Source organism: Brienomyrus brachyistius, chromosome 17, assembly GCF_023856365.1.
Source record: "Brienomyrus brachyistius isolate T26 chromosome 17, BBRACH_0.4, whole genome shotgun sequence".
Taxonomy (NCBI): domain Eukaryota; kingdom Metazoa; phylum Chordata; class Actinopteri; order Osteoglossiformes; family Mormyridae; genus Brienomyrus; species Brienomyrus brachyistius.
In genome coordinates this window covers 12,953,447-12,974,647 of record NC_064549.1, presented here as the reverse complement: position 1 = coordinate 12,974,647, position 21,201 = coordinate 12,953,447, and the positions used below count along the sequence as shown (strand labels likewise).

At 47.5% G+C, this 21,201-nt stretch overlaps 1 protein-coding gene across 8 annotated transcripts in view; it reads left to right on the top strand.

Moving 5' to 3' along the window:
- ncam1b (neural cell adhesion molecule 1b) overlaps positions 1 to 21,201 on the top strand; it is a 99,283-nt gene that overhangs the window by 55,319 nt on the left and 22,763 nt on the right. For 5 of the 8 annotated variants that reach the window (XM_048980926.1, XM_048980922.1, XM_048980921.1 and 2 more), the window contains exons 2-10: positions 9,769 to 9,843; positions 13,083 to 13,289; positions 13,749 to 13,892; positions 14,726 to 14,863; positions 15,337 to 15,454; positions 15,929 to 16,089; positions 16,174 to 16,316; positions 17,032 to 17,055; positions 19,760 to 19,789. In XM_048980926.1, the coding sequence (XP_048836883.1) occupies positions 9,769 to 9,843; positions 13,083 to 13,289; positions 13,749 to 13,892; positions 14,726 to 14,863; positions 15,337 to 15,454; positions 15,929 to 16,089; positions 16,174 to 16,316; positions 17,032 to 17,055; positions 19,760 to 19,789 (1,040 nt within the window). The remainder of the gene's footprint in view (positions 1 to 9,768; positions 9,844 to 13,082; positions 13,290 to 13,748; positions 13,893 to 14,725; positions 14,864 to 15,336; positions 15,455 to 15,928; positions 16,090 to 16,173; positions 16,317 to 17,031; positions 17,056 to 19,759; positions 19,790 to 21,201) is intronic. The other 3 variants (XM_048980925.1, XM_048980924.1, XM_048980923.1) reach the window with 2 other exon arrangements.

Here is a 21,201-nt window from a genome sequence, read left to right as displayed (position 1 = left end):
TACGAGCACTCATAAGAGAGAAAACCTCGTTAATTATTTAGAATTCATTTGGATTATAAATGATTCTCCCATCCTTTTGGGTTTGGATTTTAAAATGGAACGCCAGAGGCAATGAGAAGCCCATGTATATACACAGTACATATGCTGGCTGAGAAGGCTTCTTACTGATTTGACATAGTTCTTGTTTGTTTGTGTGTGTGTGTGTGTGTGTGTGTGTGTGTGTTTATGTGTATGTCTGTGTGTGTGTGAAGGTGAACTTTCCACTGAGATTTTTCAAGTCAAATTCTCGTGAGGTTTCTCATGAAGAGAGAATTAGAGACAGAGCAGTTTGGCTGCGGATTTTCCTGCTGTCACAATAATTAACGAAAAATAAAAGAATCTTAGATTTCTTCCATTTTAATTTACACATTTTAATTTGCCCACAGAGGCAGCTGCATTTGTTGTACCAAAGCTGCGTTCTCGTATATAGAGGGATACACCAGCCCTCATTTGCTGTGCTGGTCCCATGGTAGCGGAATCATGCTGTGATTGGCTAGGAGGCAGCATATTGGAGGAAGCCGCCACACTGTGATTGGTTGGATGATATCGTGATGGAAGAGACTACCACGCCGAGAGGCATTGCATTGAAGAAGACTGCCATGCCGCGATTGGCCGAGAGGCGGTGCAGAGAAGTAGACTATCATGCTGCGATTGGCCGAGAGGCTGCGCAGTGACGGAGGCCCTCATGCTGCGAGTAGCGGGGAGGCAGCCTAGTGGAGGAAGCTCTCGCGCTGTGATTGGCCGGGAGGCAGAAATGTCTCAAGCAGGCGTTATTTCATCCCCGGGTGAATGATCTATTATTGTGGCTCCCGTGGGTAAAAGCAGCTGGTTGAGTTAGCCCAGATAATGAACGCTCGGCTCTAAGAGGCCGCTGTGGCTCTGTCACTGATGTAGATGGATGGCCACAGCACGCCCTGCCCTGACTTCAGTGGTGTGGCGTCTGGCTGCCGTGGCAAACGGTGCCTTGGCCAGCTCCTAACAAGCGCCGCTGGGGTCTGGCGGACCCCAGATCCTGCAGGCTCGCTGTCAGACTTTGGCTGCCCCGTCGGCACCTTGCACCAGAGCAGATGCGGCAGCCAAGGCAGGACGCGTGCTGCAGGCCCGCTCTTCTTTGCCGCCAAAGCAGATCGTGGTTCTTCAGCTTTGTTGGTGCGTATGGAGGGGGTGGGGGCACCTTAAAAAAGGCCAATCGGAGCGGTTAGCCCCTCTGCAAGGATTCAAATCAGCTGACGCCATGCTGATGCGCACTTTAAGCCCCCAGCTTCACATCCACAGGCGTCATCTGCGTGGCAGTGCCCTACCGCCGGTTACCAGGCAACCTGGTGAAATGGGGCGCTGCCACTTCGAGAGATAATAATAATTAAGTGAGCCGAACTCGTCCCCCAGCAGAGGGCTTGTGGGCCGGAGGGGCGTCCGCCGTGCTGTGATCTGCGTGCCCTGCTGGGAGAGGAGTGACACGGGTTTCAGGAGACGGGGGCGCCCATGAGGGTGGCAAGGCTCTTTTTAGTGCCGGTAGGGGTCCATTTGTCGAAAGAGTGGTGGGGCTGCGTGATGCAGTCGGGCCCAGTGCTGACATTTCGGCGTCGGTCTCACAGACGTGGGACGCCATTAAGCTGAGACCCCCGAAAGCAGTGCTATGCCTCCAGACTCCCACTAAATCAATTTGGTCAGAAAATAGAATAAAGAGGCATGCGTTGTTTGTACACGCGGCCCACCCTCTCCCTCTGCCCTTTACCAACAGCGAATGATGTGTGGTACATTATTATCTTTGTTTTTTTTTGTTAACCAAGTCGGGGAGGCTGACAGAATTCTGGTGTTCGTGACTCATTGTTCATGGGAAGCTTCCGGAAGGAGCCCGGAATCCAGGAATAGGCTCCTGCCTGTCACATACAAAACAATTTGGGGGGGAAATAAAGTTGAAGCAAGTGAACAAGTTTTAGGCCTCGCTTGGTATGCGGGTCGCTCGTGAGCGCACTGCGGGGCCGGCCATTGGCTCGCTTAGGGCTTTGAGTCAGCGAAGAGCACTTTGCGTACATCACCGAGTCTGCTTTCATTGCTGCTGCTGGTGTCGCACCGTAATGTGGATTTTTCTCCCCGTACTTTGCACTTTAACAATGGAAGCTGTTTCCTACCCTGAGAATTGTGCATCTGATCCATATGAAGACCTGAAGGTCGCATGGAGAGTGACAGGCTGGGACAGATGGGCCCAGAGAGAATGTTGGTGTCCTGGCTCTCCGCAGCCCGTGATGTGGTCTGCCCTCTGCAGCCCGTCTGCTAAGTGAATTTTGGGCTGATGCATTTGACAGGAAACCTCTGCTGTGTGTGTGTGTGTGTGTGTGTGTGTGGATTAGGTTTGTATTACATTGTGGGGACCAAATGTCCCCCACAATGTGATAAAAACCTGCTATTTTTATGTTCCAGGGAGCACTTTTCAGGTCCCCACAAAGATCTAAAAACTAAAAATGCCAGAAGTCTGTATTTTGTTTGGTTACTTGTGGTTAAGGTTAGGGCTGGGTAGGGGTTGTGATGTTGAGATTAGAGTTTTCCCCATAGAAATGAGTGGAGAGTCCCCACAAACATAATTACAAACCTGTGTGTGTGTGTGTCCATGTGTGTTGAGCTTCTGTTAAGCTGCCGATTCAGACCCTCCTCTGCTGTTCACTGACCCACCTCCTCCATGACTAGAATTCATAGTGCCGATAGTGTGTTAGCATGCAGGCTAGAAAGCCACATTCCTCATCGGCCTGCTTTAGCCTTTCAGTTACCCAGCATGCACTTGGGGGATCGTGGGTGCTGCCTTATATGTAGTCATGATCTGTTCTGCCCATAAGTGAGGTTTTCTCTTATGTCCTTGAGCAAGGCTGCTGGTAAAATGTGAATGCAGAGCCTCAGCGTCTGCTAAGCTAAGGATGGATGCTAATGCTACTTTTTCCGGGGCTCATGACATTTGTAATTAACATGGTTTTGAAATCAGCTCCAGAGAGCAGAGACAGTCACCCAGGAACCACCTGATACACCCGAGTCCTCGTCCGAAGCTTGACGTGCCCAGTTTTTCTGTGTGGGATTTACTCCATAAAGGCCAAGAAGCCAGATGCAGCAGGAGGTCTGACGTGCTGGATTGAAGGTCTCACAGGTGAAGAGAGGGTGAGAGGAAAATGGCTCTGAGCTTAACGAGCAGCCCGGTGGCCGCAAGCGGCTATTGAAATACCGCACTGCCACATCTCAGGGTTTGTAAACGCCCCCCCTCGCCTCTGCTTGGTGTGTAAGCAGTAATTACAGGTGTTGGAGATTTTTAACAAGCATGTAAACCGATGTGGCTCAAGAGCGAGAGGCGAATCCATCCTCGAACCCGGAGCCTGTGCGTGCATTCGCTGCTCAGCAATTTCGGAGGGGTTCGGATGAGTGCTCCACAGCAGAGGGGGGGGGGGATGTTTCCCTTTGTTTATTTCCCACTAACTGCTTTCAAATTAAATCCCAGATTAAGCTGGAAAATGGTTATCATGTGGCATGCTAAAGTATGGCGCTCTTAAATTACTGCCTGGAGAAGCACATTACTTGACGTCTCCTTAGGGATGCGGGCTTTGCTCGGCCTGTCTGCCTCTCCCTACACTGGTGAATGTGGCTCGCTAATCAGTATCGAGTGTTTGGCCCACTGGGAGGCGCCAGCTCGGTCCCCTGGACCCGCCAGCCTCTCCCACACCATTGCCCAGACATCTACGATTTTCTCTGAGTCCCCCATCTTTGAATGAAGTAGGCCTTGTTCGGCATTCAAAGAGCAATTAATTTACTAGGTGTCATTCCCAAAGGTCTGCCACCTCAGGCATGAGCACATCCACACTCCGTGGGCAGACACCTCCCTGTCGGGGAAAAGGATTATCCTGTAAATTATCCTGTAATCTTAGCACATTATACAGGAGAGCATAAAATTTTAAAGAAAAAAAAAACTCTTTAGTCAGTAGTTTAGGTTAGAAGCTTTTTTTCTGGAGAGATTATCCGCTCTTAATTACCGCCTGTTGCGTTTCTCGCAGCTTAGCAGGGCCGAGGTTGGTTGATGAGACCCCGGGGATGCTGTTTATGCGGCAAATCTCCACAACTTCCCGTGCGAGCGATGCAGCGATCGGAGGTTTGGGCGCCATGCAAAGCGGGGAGACCCTGTTTCATGGCAGTGAAATCCTGACGGATTTCGGCAGAGCTCCAATAAAGCACCCTGCTTTCTGGCACGTGGCCCCTGGAAACGCCTGCGCTGTCCGGCCTGCTCCCTGCGTCTCTGTGCTTCATGTTGTGGTTTTTGTGCTCTTCCTGACGTCTCGGTGCAACAACCAGCTCAGGCCCACAGGCTGAGGATAGCGTGGCGTGTGTGGGTGTTGGCGCCCCCCCCCCCCCCCCCCCCACTGTGTCTGTCTGTCAGTGCTGCTTTTGTGGGGCGAAACGGGGCTAGGCAGCGTCTGAAAGGGGAGTGATAAGTCTGCTTAATAAGGAATTAACAATCAGGATTGGCTCCCTCCTGTGTCTGTGTTTGTGTGAGTGTGTGTGTGTGTGAGAGAGAGAGAGGGAGACAGTAAATGTGTCTGCCTGTGTGAGAGAGAGTGAGAATGAGCATTTGTGTGTCTGCTTGTGTGTTTCTGTTTTTGTGCGTGCGTGTGTGTGTGTGAGAGAGAGGGAGAAAGTATGTCTGTGTCTGTGTGAGGGAGTTAGAATGAGTGTGTGTCTGTAAGCGAGGGATAGAGGATGTGTGTGTGTGTGTTTGTGAGAAAAAAGGGAGGACATGTCTGCGCATTGGTGAGAGGAGCTCTGTGTTTGTGTGATTGTGTGATTGTGTGTTTGTGTGATTGTGTGTTTGTGTGATTGTATGATTGTGTGATTGTATGATTGTGCATGCACGTGATGGAGGATGTGTGCTGGAGGGAGGGCGTGTACCCAGCAGCAGTGGGTAAAGGGCGTTAATGCGTGACGCGTCCAACTCCCCTGTGGTGTGTTATACGGTAATAAGCAGTGAGTCACATGTCACACTAGTGAATCTGAAAGGGATTTGGCCGAAACATGCGAGCATGCAGTTTACTCTCACTCTCTCTCGCTCTCTCTCTCTCTCCCCCTCTTTCTCTCTCTCTCTCACACACACACACATGCACAGATTCACTGGATCCGGTCTACTTAAGAGGAATAAAGAGACCCGCAGAGGCTTAACCCCTGTTTGTTTCAGGAGCCCGAGGCCTGAATTCGTCACAGCTTCTGTTTGTCGTGCAAACGAAGAGAAGAAAAAGAGGCGACTCTCTCAGAAGTTCGCTGACATTCTGCCGTGTCAGATGGTCTCACCGCATCAGAAACAGCTCATACCTCAACTTTAATGTAAAAAGCCACTCGATGGATGTGATAAGATTCGCTTCCCAGAGATAAGGTCGGAAAATCACTTTTTTTCTGGGCTTTAGTATTATTTCCAGGGGGATTTGAAGCTCAAAATAAAGGCAACGAGTACGTATAAATAAAAATGGCAGAGCTGAGTTGATGGAGTCCGCTACGTGCCAGAGCACGATGCAGAGAGAGATAAAATTCACCTTTTCCGAAGGTCACACTGACACGCGGCCGATTATTTGCACGCTGCTGTTTGTTCTTTGTTTCTGTTCTGTTCCCATGCACCTCGCGTTCAGCGTCTCCCGTTCCACTCGTTCAGGTCGCCCCAATTTTCTGGGTACTTGCACAACTTCCCTTCCCGTGCCTAGTACTGCCTCGCTTTCCGGTTGGAAGGTTCCGGAAACACGCCTCTACCCAGTGACACGCTGCCATTCCATCAGAGTGCAACTACTGTCTGTATTTCCCCTCAGAGACACTTCCTCTCTTTCTTCTCTCTTCATGTCTCCTTGTACTTGATGTGGTCAGATCTTGTATCGTGGAAGTCAGGCTGTCACTCAGCTCTCCTGGAGAGTTTGGGAGCTGGAGAGCTGCATCTCCTGGTCATACTACCTGCTGTTCTCTCCGTGCTAATGGCATTTCCCGTGGTCGCAGAGCCACAGAAGGTCGAGAGGAAGTACAGAGTCATGTTTGCCGGGTCCTCAGCCCAAGATTGACTCACATACATCTGGATTTGCTCTTGTTTGCTTTCCAAATGCATTTTAATCAGAGAGCAGATATTAAATATGTAAAATATGAGATTCCATCCCAGCCACAAACATTAATAACGGCTGCCTGGGAGCTGTACGTGCGAAGTACCTTTCACACTTTAAGGCGCTAAGAGGAGGGAGGCATGCGTGTGAAAATCCATCTGTCTCACGGTCACACACTCACACATGCACATGATATCAGACAGTCTAGGACAGGGACGCACACACACAATGGCATGCGGAAGAGCACACACACACACACACACACACATGCACACAGCTTCGGTATAGCATTTTTTCTATGGACTCACCATTCTCATGTAGTGTTAACTATAGATCGCTAACCTCAGCTCACCAAAACCATAACCACCTAGCTTTTACACTATAAATTTTCTTTTTTAAGTCAATGAGTCTGTTAAATAGTAGTGCTGGTGTTGTGGGGCTGTCTCCATGCGTGTGTTTCTGCTCTGTGGTGACACTGTCAGGCCTGTAGGTGGAGCTGTGCTGTGTGGCCCACTGTCAACAAAGAATTTTTAGCACATGGTTTTTGGGGAACCAGGGGCCACCTTCCCCTATTTCTGTGAGCGCGGCGCTGGTCGGACAGAGCTTGTGTGACGACTGGCATCACAGCCAGCAAGGCATGAATTATCAGCCATTTTCACCTGGCTCTCCGCTGCACTTGGCCTGATTTAATTTTAATTAAAAGCCTTTCACTCAAGCTTTTATTAATTGGTTCTGTTCTGGCCTTGACCATAAAATGTTTTGTCCTCTATTCTCAGCACTTTAGACTAAATTCTCCGATGAACGTGACTCTTAACTCTCATTGGTACGGATTCCCGCTTCTCCGTGCTGCTCGACTTATCCTCACCGGACGAGTGACACGGACACTGAAACCTCTCCGGCTCAGCGTCTCTTTCCTGGCTACTCCACGTGCCCAAGGTGCAAGTTGCAATACTTGGGGACTAATTCGCTCCCATTATGTCTGTCTGTGGTTGTTTCTCTGAGAGATGGCCGTTCCCAGACGGGCACTGGGGAGAAGGTTCCGGAAACGCAACTTGTGGCATGACTGAGTGAAGGGGAAGGGAGAGGCATGCGTATCAGCTGGAGTGGAACCGTGCCGGGTTCCCTGATCACCGTCCGCGTCTTTCTGGCATGCCATTGTAATTGGAGCGTTTGCTTGGGGTGGTGCTCAGAGCGGGCAGAGAGCAGCCGCTCACTGGCTCGTTAGGGGGCGTCACGTGTCCCCTGAGCTTGTGGTCCTCAAGCTGCTTTGGTGGCTGTGCTGCTTGTGGTGGACTGTGGTGTTTTATTTAATGCTGAAGTCATGGATGGCAAGTGCTGGTCTCAGGGGTAAAGGCTGTGAAGCAGTGAGCCAGGCAGGTGTGTGTTTGTGTGTGTGTGTGTGGGGGGGGGGGGGATGTGCATAGATCACATTTGAAGACCAAATTGTCCCCAAAGTGCGGTAAAACCTGAAATTTCCCTACTTTTGGGGACACTTCTTCAGGTCCCCATTAGGATAACCTCAGTTTTATAAAAATCTGTGAATACGATCAAAAAAAGTAAAAATGCCCAAAGTCTTGTATTTTGGTTTGTTACTTATGGTTAAGGTAAGGGATGCGTAGGGGGTAAGGGTGTTGGGATTAGGGTTTTTCCCATAGAAATAGGAAGACCAACTTGTGTGTGTGTGTGTTTGTCTGTGTGTGTGTGTGTGTGTGTGTGTGTCCGTATGTGTCTGTATGTTTGCGTGTGTGTGTGTGTGTGTGTGTATGTGTGTGTGTGTGTTTTTCTGGGACAGGAATATATTTAATAGTGGGGATATCTGGTTTCCACAATGTGATAAAAACCTGTTAATTTGACATTGTGGGGACCCCACTTTTCCGGTCCTCACAAGGGGAAACTAATTTATTATTAGTTTTATTAAAATCTGTGAATGCAATCAAAAAAGTAAAAAAAGTATTTTGCTTGGTTACTTATGGTTAAGGTTAGGGCTGGGTAGGGTGTCATTGTTGAGGTTAGGGTTTTTCCCATAGAAATCATGGATGATTCCTTCGAAGATAGGAGTACAAATATGTGTGTGTGTTTTACACATTTGTGAATGTGTGTGAGCGTGTGTGTGTTGCACATTTACGTATGTGTGAGTTTGTGTGTGTACTGTGAGGTTCGGAAGATCTGGGGAGTGGTCTGCATCTGCGCTGCGGGGACATTCTCGCTGGTGTAGGTGTGCGTGCTGTTTAATCATTACGAGGTGCGTCTCTAATGCAGCCCCGCTGACTGCCGCATCCTCCTGGACAGCATCGGGGAAATATCACTGCTGCCATACACAGATATTATAGCCAATATAATACCCCAGTTGTATTAAAAAAAGTTTTTTTGCTTCACTGCATGTGTTCACTTATATTTAATGTTTGGGAGACTCATTATTTTGTCTTTCTTTAACTGATGCAGTTTAAGAAAAATGTCTCGTGGGAAATGAGAAAACTTTAAGTAGGTATTTTAAGCCATTTCTGTACTTTTCCTTATCGCTCCGTATTACACTCCTGATCTACCTGAAGTCAATGGCACAGAGAAAAGAGGCTTTGCAATTAGCAGAAACCAAAACCAGCACCCAGTGAGCCCGTGATGTGCCCTGAAGCCATGCCGAAAGCTCCGGCATGGTGCCCGCTGGAGACTGGCACCAGGCGTCAGATCTTGGTCCAGTAAACTGGACCGCAATTAGATAGAATAATTAGCCTTTACTGTTTATGTTTGGATGAATTCTGGATGTATTTCAGGAAGCATTTAGACATTCTGGTCGCCTCCACTCTGGTCAAAACCAGAGAACATGGAGAATATGAAAATTCATGAACAAATGAGGTTCAGAGACTATACTTAATAGAAGAAAACATTATTAGTAATGCTTTTTATTAACTGCACCTTCATAATGCATTCATAAAATTTTCATAAGCAGCATGCAAGTCTACCTTAACATCCTAACATATCTTAACAGCTTTAATATACATCAATAACAAACATTGTATGGTGGTGTAGTGGTTAGGACTTTCGCCCTGTGATCAGGGTAAATGCCGAATTTATGGATCTTGATGGCTTAATGGTTAGGGAAGCACACTTGTAATTGGTTCGAATCCCAGACCAGAAGAGCCCTGCTGAGGTACCCTGAGCAAGGTACCGCCCCCAAGTTCTGCATTCTGGGTTAAATGCAGAGAACATATTTTGCTGTGGTGTGTCAACAATGATCACTGAATTCTAATGTGATTGAAGGATTATGATTGTTATTATCATATATGCATATATCATGCTTGTTATTGATGTATATTAAAGGTATGTTAGGATGTTAAGGTATACTTAGATGCTGCTTATAAACGTTCTATAAATGCATTATGAAGGTGCAGTTAATGTAAAGCGTTACCAATTGTTTTACCTGTCGCTGTACGGATCTCACCATGACTGTCAGTTTAATGCGATGTACGGCTCCTCAGTGATTCCAAAAGCACTTTCTTTGTAGCTCTCCCCAAGAATGACCCATGGGGTTAGATTAAAATGTACACAGTGCACATATACATTCCAAAATATTCTGCGTGTGACCATGATTTATGGCATGGCGCGTTGCTGAACCTTGACATCTGCTCTCTTTCAGCTTCCTTGGAGGTGAAGGTCACCCCTTCCTACAGCGAAATCAGCGTAGGACAGTCCAAGTTCTTCCTTTGTGAAGGTAGGTCTGTAGCAGAGCCAGAAGAGCATGACACATCCCCAGCAAACACCTCATGCACAGTGTGTCATCACCTGCAGAAATGGAAAGGAATTATGCACATAGGGACAGAGCTACAGAGCGACTTACAAAAGGGAACCACACAAAATTACAGAATATAACAGAATAACACAAAGAGAATTAAATACAGAATAAAGGAGCCACATATAGAATAACAGTTATGATTCATTAAGAATCTTACAGAGAAGGAAACGCGGCCCCGCACAGAGTGATGGAGGGAAACGGCGAGTCACAGGGAGAGCTGCGTAGCCAATTACGCAGAAAGTGATGGAGGGAAAGAGGGAGTCACAGAGAGAACTCTGTAGCCAATCACACGCAGGGTGATGGAGGGAAATAGTGAGTCACAGGGAGAGCTGCGTAGCCAATCACATGCAGAGTGATGCTGGGAGAGGTGAGTTACAGGGAGAGCTGCGTAGCCAATCACACACAGAGTGATAGAAGGAGACGGCGAGTTACAGGGAGGGCTGTGTACCCAATCACACAGGGGCCCACAAGGAGAATCACAGAGTTTCAGACAATACATTGCTGGTCATCTGGCACAGGGTACAGGATAGGGGGCTCATGGACAACCATGTGTATCAGAAACGCCATGCTGGGTAAGCGACCGATTACGGCACTCATCCTGCATGCTTTGCTACCTGAACCTGGAGGGTGAATGGCCCTAAATCTGCAAGACCCAGTGGTGTCTCTGCCCCCTGTGTTTATATCTTTGTGGGGACTCTCCATTATTTTCTACGAGGAAGACTCTAATCTCAACATGATGACCTTAACCCCTACCCAACCCTAACCTTAACCAAAGTAACCAAACAAAAACAGGAGACTTTTGGCATTTTTACTTTTTTGATTGCATTCACAGATCTTTGTTGGGACCTGAAAAATGCTCCCCACAATGTCAAAATAGTAGGTTTTTCTTGCACTGTGGGGGACATTTGGTTCGCACAATGTAATATAAACCTAATTCAAACACACACACACACACACACACACACACACACACACACACAAACACACACACAGTTCTTGCTTCCTTTGAGAGGATGACTCCACTTTCCGTTTCATGTAAGTCATGAAAGGATAGGTTTCTTTTATGTGATTAGTTTTATGACAGCAAGCCTGACATATTTCTGTTCTTCTAATAACCAGACGTTCACTAACTGACACTGAAACGGCGAAGATGCCTGATCTCAGTGATTTTAAACCTGGCATGTTGGTGGCGGACGTGGTTGTTCCTGCATCTCAGAGACAGCCATTCTTGGGTAGTCACACTCTGCAGTGGTACAAGTTTAATGAGAATGGTGTGATGAACAAAATAGATCCAGTCAACGGCAGCTGTGTGGCCCAAAACACCTTGTTAATGAGAGAGGCTAGAGGAGAATTGCACAGCTCTTTAAAACTACCTGGAAGGACAAGTGCAAAAGGAACAGTTAAGTACAATAATGATATTCAGAATGGCTTCTCTGAACAGCACAGCCCATACACCTTTGGTGTTGAAGAACGGGGAGGTGTCTACCTCATTCTAGTTATCTGTACCTTAATAAAATTGGCACTTAGTACAGTATATTTTTATTATTATCATGTAGTAATTTTAGTTGGTATTAAATTCAGTCCATGATGTTGTTTTAGCTAATATGTAGCATGTTTTTTGGGGGGTTAATATAGTTCCATTATGTTAAGTTATGTTACATTACGTTATTAGCATGTAGCATCTTCTGTTGGGGTTACATTAGATCCATTAGGTTACATTGTGTTAGCATATAGCATCTCCTGATGGGGTTACATTGGATCCATTAGGTTACATTATGTTAGCATGTAGCATCTCCTGTTTGGGGTCAAATTGGATCCATTAGGTTACTTTGTGTTAGCATGTAGCATCTTTTGTTGGAGTTAATTTGGGTTTTAACTGGGTTTGTTGTTCTGAGCGTGGGCAACGTAATGCAAGAGCATCAAATTCTCCCTAAAGCTAATGGAAGATAAACAGCAGAAGTGATTATTTTCTATAATGTAGCACTCAAGATGGGCTCTCTGAAAATAAAATTTAATTAAAATCAGCAATGTGGAAGATGACAGGTTGTGGTATCGGAGGTGCAGGTGTGTGAGTGCATGTGCTGTGCGTGTGAGCGCATGTATCGCAGACAATTGAATTAATATGATTGTGATAAGAACTCAGTTGGACTTTAATCACATTTCATTAATGTTTGAAGGTTAATGCTGATGAAGGTGAAAATTGCGAAGCCCTATCACACAGTGCAGGACGGGCGAGATGCTCTAACGGGAGGAGGAAATTACTGGCCAATTATCACAAATATCAAAAAAACTGCAATTTGTAACCTGTGGGGGTGGCTTTGAATGGAAGGTAGATGAGGAGTCATGTTTAGTCACTTCAGCCTTAATACTAGTTCTGTAAGACAGGGTTTTTCAACCCAGTCCTCGGGAACCACCAGACGGTCCAGGTTTTTGCTCTCTCAAAATTCCCTGGCAATTGGGAGAAAGCAAAAATGTGGACCATCTGGTGGTGCCTGAGGACTGGGTTGGGAAACGCTGCTGTAAGACACACAGCTCTGTAACTGGGCTCTGATGCCCAGGCCCACCAAACTCCTTCCCCAGTTACATGTATAACTTTGCCCTGACAACTGCTGTTTCCTGCTAATTAACACCATGTCCCTTTGCAGGCCTTGTTTAAGACCCCATCCTTTCCCCACACACCCCCATCCCATGACATCATTTGCCATCCCTCTGGGAGCGAGTCTTACAGATTTCATTTGCTCAGCAGACCCATTTATCTATGGTGACGTATGTGTTTGGAAAGGCAGAGGTCAGGCAGTCCCTGGAGAGGTTATGGGCCTTTGATGACATCACTCTGCTAACGCAGGGATTTGAACCAGCAACCTTCCAATCACAGGCACAGTACCCTAACCCACTGAGCCACACGCTGCCCCATTTACACTTCCATGATATTATTGTGAGGATGGTTTTTTGGTGTCATGGCCGCAGCATAGAGACCTTCTCTAAGGCTGTCCTTGGCCTGTTTCATGACGCGTTTTATACTGTATGAAACTCCCTCGCCAACCTCCACGCTTCCCAGAGCCCTGATGTCAGGAACTCATCCACCCCGGTCATTACTTGCCGCTCCAAATCACCGGTTGATGTCAGTAACAGCCCGTTTTTCCACGCCTCCCCTCCAGTCGACACCGACACGCAGGAGATTGACTGGTACCTGCCGAGCGGCGAGAAGATATCGCCCAACCGGCCGGACATCAGCATCACGCTCAGCGACAGGATCTCCACACTGATCATCTACAACGCCGACCTCGACAAGGCCGGCATCTACAGATGCGTGGCCAGGAGCGGTGACTCCGAGGCCCAGGGCACCATCAACGTCACCATCTTCCGTAAGCCTCGCCACACCATCAGCGCGCGCTCCGGGTCCCAGATCACCTGGGCTTGATAGGTGTTGATTTTCTATCGCTTTCCAGCTCCCTTAGTGGAAATTTCAGCCTCTCAGCGTGAAGTCAAAAGCAGCCAGAGAATAGAGCACGAAATAAAGTCTAATGATCTCGTTCGTCTGGACTAATGAGGCTTCTGCTTCATAAATAACTCCTGGCTGCAACAACAGACCTTTTCCCTTTTCCTTTTTGACTGATGTAAATTGCAGGCCGAACCCATTGTACGCTGTCATTTATCAGTTCAGACTGGCTTTCTGTTTACCTGCTTCCCTAAGAACTCAGGATTCTCTCAAAGCTGTTGAGATTGAGGCTCACAGGGTGTAACGGTGGCGCTTTTCACCGCTGCACCCCCTACTGTCTGCATGTCAGTATGATCCCAACGACCGTGTCGTCTCCCCTTTCCAGAACAGCTCGAAATTAAAAATGCGCCGTCCCCCCAGGAGTTCACGGAGGGCGACACGGCCAGCATTGTGTGTGACGTGGTGGCCTCCCCCCCACCTGTGGTCACCTGGCGACACAAGGGCGTCAGGGTCAGGGCCGAGAACGACGGTGAGACCCGGCCGAGTCTTCGTGTTCGCGTTCGGGCGTTTTGTGCTTTTGGTCCGTGCTTATCTGCTTATGCTGCTTTAATGAATAAATCAATCAACATTTCTTTATATAGCACTGTTTTAACCACAGGGTTTACAAAGTGCTTTACACACATTTAAAATAAAGGAATTAAAACAAGCATACACAAAAAATTCAAAAACAAAAAACATTTTTATAAATGATAATAATAACAATAACAATAATAATAATGACAAATAATAATGTAGGCCCCCATCTAGACCCCCAGCAACCCTGAGTAGGACAGGGCAAATTCAGAAAATGGATGGATAGATAAATGGACGGACGGATGGATGGATGGATGGATGGATGGACAGATGGATAGATGGATGGATGGATGGATGGATGGATAATAAAATACCAGAAAAACGTGGAACTTTAACCTCCCATGTTCTTTGCAGGAGATCACCATAGAATGATGCAGTATGCTGTGTTTATAAGCTACATCCAGATGTTTTTGAGACACAATTTCATCCCGTTTCTCTGAATGCGCACATCCACTGCATACCACTGCATGGTAGGAAGCTGGAAGGTTTATTGGGTCTTCCAGTGCGGGCGGCTTTCCCACAGTTTGCAGCATCAGCTCTCCTATCTTGTGCTTGGTATCTTATTCTTTTTGCCATTGTGGCTGTGGCCCATTTCTCACAGGTGCATTAGGTACTCGGAGATCTGTATGGATCGCACATTTAGCAGAAAGGAAGCTTATGCAACCTCGTCAAAATTAACTTGTTTTTCTCTTCCCTGCTGTCTTTCTGCACTGCTTGTTTCCTGTCCAGTGCGATATAAGATCCTGAGTAACAACCACCTGCAGATCCGGGGCATCAGGAAGAGCGATGAAGGCACGTACGTGTGCGAAGGTCGGGTTATGGTGCGGGGCGAGATCAGCCTCATGCCCATCGATGTCATCGTTAATGGTGAGCCCTCTCTCTCCCTCTCTCTCTCTCTCTCTTTCTGCTCCATGTCTGCCTCTGTTTTCCTTTCTTTATTCCTCTGGTTATCCCTCTGTTCTGCAGCCTGTGAGTGTGACGTCTTCCATATTAGTCAGTTTAACAGATAAGTGTCCTCTGATTAGTACTGTTACTCGAGTCATTGTTGAGCATTAGTGTCCCTTCCCATGATCTATCCCGTGCCCCGAATATCAGTCATTGTTGACCATTAATATCCCCTCGCATGATTGGCTACCCTCAGTATAAATCACTCTTAACCATTAGTGTCCTCTTCCCTGATCTATGTTATATCCTTGGCATGAATCTTCTTTAATCCTCAGTGTACTCCTTCAGGATCAGTGCGGTTGTTTTTGTTTATTTATGTCTGTTTGCATTTAGCATGGTCAGTTAAGACAGCAGGTACGGACGTGTTTCAGCTCCTGATCCCGCCGATGTTTCAGTCTTTCCGACTATCAGGATCCGGCAGGCAGAGGTGAACGCCACGGCGGACATGAGCCAACCCGTAGTCCTGGCCTGCGATGCCGATGGCTCCCCGGAGCCCACTGTCACCTGGACACGGTAGGCTGGAGCTCTCAGGGTTACAGACCCTGGGGAGGGACTGAGGTTTTTGGGGAACCAGCTGGGTGTTCAGGGATGCAGTGGTGGATCTGGCAGTGTGGTGGATCTCAGAAGCAGCCGGGGATGGTTACAGAAGCAGAAGCAGTGGCTCTTTTGGCAAGATCAGAGTCCAAGATGGTTGGTCTTGCCTAAGGAGAGAAGAAGACTGTGCACAGAAGAACCATATGACTAATCATATGACAGTTCTGAGGAGGAAATGTATGCAAGCTGCTGAAATATAAAATAATCCAAACTGCCCAAATCAAGGCCAAGAGTGGATCTTCTGCCTTATGCTGTCTGGGAATCTGAATGATAGCGATTAGGCTCTGTGTCAGTAAGGACAGGAACGGGAACGGGAGGTTAATCACCAGGTGGAGCTACTTTCTCTGGCAGGATTCTTTTATTTGACCTTTTTTTTCTTCTTTTTCACGCCAGAAATAAAATTGTTCTTGAAAATGGAAATAAGTACAGCTTCAACGAGGATGGCTCGGAGATGACAATCAAAGGCATCACCAAGCTGGACGAAGGCGAGTACGTGTGCACTGCCAGGAACAAGGCCGGCCAGCAGGAGAAGGAGATTAGCCTCAAAGTATTTGGTAAGCGACGCTGAGCAAACCCACCTGACGGAAACCCAACATGGCTGGATTTTAGTCGTGACATCCGGAAATTTCCTGTTGCAGTGAAGCCTAAAATCACATACCTGGAGAACCTGACGACGTCTGAGCTGGAGGAGCAGGTGATGCTGACCTGCGAGGCGCTGGGAGACCCCACGCCGACCATCACGTGGAGCTTTGGGCACCATGTCTTCACAGAGGGAGAGTCGGTCAGTGTGGGCTCGGTGTGGGGTTCAGCGTGGGCTCACTGTGGGGTCACTTCAGAGTCAGTGTTGGGTCAGTGTGGGCTCAATGTGGGCTCACTGTGGAGTCACTGTGGGCTCACAGCAGTCACTGTGGGGTCAGTGTAGGGTCATTGTGGAGTCAGTGTGAGCTCACTGTGGAGTCACTGTGGGATCAGTATAGGGTCACTGGGCTCACTGTGGGATCAGTGTAGGGTCATTGTGGTGTCAGTGTAGGGTCACTGTTGGGTCAGTGTGGGCTCACTTTGGAGTCACTGTGGGATCAGTGTAGGGTCACTATGGGGTCAGTGCAGAGTCACTGTGGGATCAGTGTAGGGTCACTATAGGGTCAGTGTAGGGTCACTGTAGGGTCAGTGTAGGGTTACTATGGGGTCAGTGTAGGGTCACTGTGGGGTCAGTGTAGGGTTACTATAGGGTCAGTGTAGGGTCACTGTAGGGTTACTATGGGGTCAGTGTAGGGTCACTGTGGGGTCAGTGTAGGGTTACTATGGGGTCAGTGTAGGGTCACTGTGGGGTTGGCCTGTGCCTCCTCAAAGGCTAACGCCAGACAGAACCCAGCCATACGACCATAGCCCATCCATGATAAGCATGGGGGGCCCTGTGGAATGTTCTGGAAGCTCAGGGGGGTTGTCACTAGTCAGTCTTCACCAGTCAGTTCATGTGTCGGTCTTTTCCTTCACAGGATCTTCATAACAGGATCTATCAGGTATGATATCAATAACACAGTATCAATATCTGTTTGGTGTTTAACACACACCATGAATCAAGGTACCTACTACCGTGTCCAAGCTCTCAGTAACCTAACCTGTGCCTGATTTTGACCTTTGACATCGCTTGGATGTTGCATGATCACAGCGAGCCCTGTCCTTACAGCCTCTAAAGCGAATCTCCCACTCCCTTTACTCGCCTCATTTCCACCGGCGGGTTTATCACATGTTTCCACACAGCCAATCAGAACACAAAGCCACAATGTCCATACACTTATCCGTCCCCTACCTCCTTTGTTTAGGCGGTAAAAAAAGAAAACAACACTATATGAAAATAGAGGGAAAACGAAACATTGAAAATGGCTTTTTGTTACCCCTGGTTACCAGCTCGGTGGGTTGCAGGTAGGAATGGGACGAACAGACCTGCTGGTGTTTGCAAATCTTTTTTTAAACCGCCAAGGTCGTCAGTTTGTCTTCCAGCACCCAGCTGAGCTCTTTACTTCATGTTATTTCAGACAGGAGTTCCATCCAACACTAAATTACTTCTCTTTAATAACATGACTCCTTTAATCTGCACCGAACGCCTCTACCAAGATGTTTTTATATCCACTGATGTATATTTCACATATTTTCTCATCTTCTTTGACATCAATGACCCCATGCCTCTTCCTTATTATTAGTTTAATGTTTTTTAATATCATTTTATTTGGAGATGAATTTCTCCATTGTTTCGGACTCCAGGCTCACAGACACAGACATACTTCTGAGTTATGTAACGGCACTACTGAGATATGGGGCTCACATTTTTTTTTCTTTTATTAAAATAAATCTGAGTATTTTTTGTGTGAGTCCAGTGTCATCTGCTGTCTCGAGGACTCAGCCACTTCACGTCGTCTTGGGAGCAAATTTGTTAGTCTGGTCCTTTGTCTGACAGTGTCAGTCAGAAGAACTCCCTGTAATGGGTCCCAGAGATAGCCTGTACTCTTTTTGATGGCACCTTGAATTTCCAGTTATTTTTATTTTCAGAGCATCGTATTTATGATTGATGTTTAAGTCAGACTTAGGGAATTTAGTACGTGATCTTGACGTCTTGGTTTTGCAACTGATTGTGCAGCGCTTAGGGTAACATCCTGGATACCCATCAGGGTGTATCAGTGCAGGCTGTAAATTAAGGCTATATTTAGACAAGCAAGTTACTGATGTACAGTGAGAGGACAGGCAGCCTCTCCTTAGACTGTAGGTATATTGCTGGTGTATAACAGGAACACCTTCCAAACTGTTAGGATTGATTCTATAAGCATGCTTTGTTTCGGTTATTATTGTTTATATTAATACTACTACTTCTGTTGCGAGTTTTGTGTTTCGTTTGGTGTCGTGTTCCCTTCCTGCTTCTGTCCTGGTGCCTTGTTGATCAGCTGTGTGTGAACGTTCCCGGTATGACTGATGGTGTGACATTCGGCATATGGTACGCCACCATCCATTAAACTGACAGCGCAGGAGGGCCAGCAGAGGACAGAGAGGCATGGAAATGTCACGTCCAGGGGCATGTCTGGGGGGCACAAAAGGCAAAAAGCACTCCCCCGCCCCTCCCTGGTAAGGCCACAGGATGACTGTTTCTGGAAAATTCCATGGCATTCCTATATAGGCCTTCACTATGTCTCGCTGGAGGGTACTGCAGTACGGTTGTAAAGCAGCGCATTTCACCAGAATGGTATCCACGGGAAAATCCGGCCATTACGCTGAAGTGCCACTTGGGTGAAAGCTGACGTCCAAGCTCTGCGAAGAGCAGGCGAGCGGCCCCCGCCAACGAAATGGCACTGTCCCTGATTAAAAAACCAATTTCGAGGTTTACCTGGGTAAAAAATCCCGGCATTACCACGGATAAAAAGATCTGAGATAATCAGGGACAAAAATACATCTGTTTATTACGAATAAAAATTACCTGGATTATCCAGGAACAGAAATTCCCGAGGTTATCCGGGAGTAAGATGACCTCTGCTGTTCAGGGATTTGAAAAAGAAATGCCTGAGCTTCCCAGGGGTAAAAATAGCCAGGTTGTCCAGCAAACCGGCACAGCAAGGCTGTTTAAAAAAACATTATTTCTGGCAATGATCTCATCTCTGCTTTGGCCTGTGCTGCCCCATAAACACTCCATCCAGCCACCTCCATCCACCAGCATCGCATGCACTCCTCGTACCTGGAGCACGGGACTGCGCGCCCATCCATGTGGTGACGTCCTCGTCCGCATGTGAGTCACCCAGCCGAACCGGCCAGGAAGCGAACGAGGGTAGCGGCCTTTAAGTGTCTTTAATTGGAAGTTGTCTCTTGGCTAGCTGGTCTCCAAGTGACCTCCAGCTACGCGATGAATAAGGAGAGCAGCACCGGCAGAAAGCGGCACATCTCACCAGAGTCATACTTCCCCGTTATGAAACCAGACGCCTGTGAATGTTGCAATATGCTGATAATTACTTGTACCCTTTTGACTGAACTTTTTGACTGAACGCATGTATATTTTCTTTTAGCATTTTCTCATTTCACAGGACTGGAGCAGGTAACACGCTCATCGCTTCACGTCGAGGTGTCTGTCTTCTTAACTGTGACTGACGATTCCTTTAAAAGCTCATTTTGTTTTTGTTTTGTTTTTTTTTCTTTTCTTTCTTTTGCCATTTTTGTTGTCTCGTGTCCTTGTCTTGTTTTCTCCAGGCTTCCTGGACTCGGCCCGAACAGCACAAGGTACAGCTGTCTTAATCTGTAGCCAGGTGATCCATGGTAATGCTAACAAATGGGGATCTACAGCCAAGGTGGGGGGGGGGGGGTTATGTCGCTAATGTTGAGGGGGCAAGGCAAATCAGCAGTAAGGATAGGGAGGGAAAGACCGACCAGTGCCAAGGGTAAAGTGGCTGGGGCTGTTTGCGTTTATTTTTTACTGATGTTAAACAGGGCAGGATCAACATCAAGCTATGATTGCAGAAGGTAGGACTCATCTTGCTGAAGAGCTGAGGAGATGGGTAGCAGCTAGCCAAATCACCCCTAACTGTCCAGCACTGCCCACGCAACCGCACAGAGACAGACGGCAGAGACGAACTTTCCATTCTTTACCCTCATTTCAGCGAATTATCTTGAGGTTGACGATCACACCACATTTTAAATTGGTCTGCTGTGTCCTTTTGGTTTGTGCTGGACGGTCCTACATGCGTCTCATTTCTGTGGTGGACTGTAAATGACAGACTGTAAATGAAACCAGAAGGCATCAGCGTGCGTGACTGAACACGTCAATCAGGTCACCCCTTAACGCCGGCATCAGCCGATAATGGTTACGGTAAATGGATTGGGCATTTGTGGTTTGAAAGATGGACACGGAGAGAGTCCGGTGCGCGCGTGGAAGTGCCCATCCTGTGTGAACTCAACATCTACTGCGTGATGACCTGCTGTGAAACTGAAAAATGTTTAAGTCTCCTGTTGTGATTGATGTAAGATTGGGAGACTTAATTTAGTTACTAAGTGTGATTTTTCTGTTTTCTTCTATGAAAGTAGTGTTTCCATCTGAAAGTGTTCGGACAGCATGCTGTGAAATCAGTCAGCTTTGCAGCAGCTAATCATTTTAACTATGCTGGCCCTGTGACCTTCATCATCTTCTTCCTGCACCACCTTGGGGCCAACACCCAGCTCCAGGCCCCTGATTATAATGCAAAAACAAATCCTGCCTCATTTTTGCTTGGCAGGGCAGCGGAAATAAGGCACAAAGGTACATCTGTGGTTAGCGGCGATAAATGCCAGTGATCTAACGGGGAATGCTGGTCCCACAATCCTCTGCTGCGCGCTGTGAGCTGTTCGCGGCAACCTGCCATCCCTCACGGGGGTGGCTTTCACGGGGGGGCGGTTCCAAATCTATGGCTCCAATTTTTAATTTTATTTATTTAGCAAATATATATATTTTTTCTCTTTTTTATGAGAAAGCAGGGTCAGCCAGTCACAGGAACAATTGCGGGTGAAGAGCTTTGCTCAACGACTTGACAGTCACATCACTTTGCTGACCCTGGGATTTGAACCGGCAACCTTCTGGTCACCCCTCCCCAAGCAACTAAAGGATCCCTCTACTGGCAGTCCCTACTCAGGCTGCCTCTTTATGTGGGGGGCAAGATTTA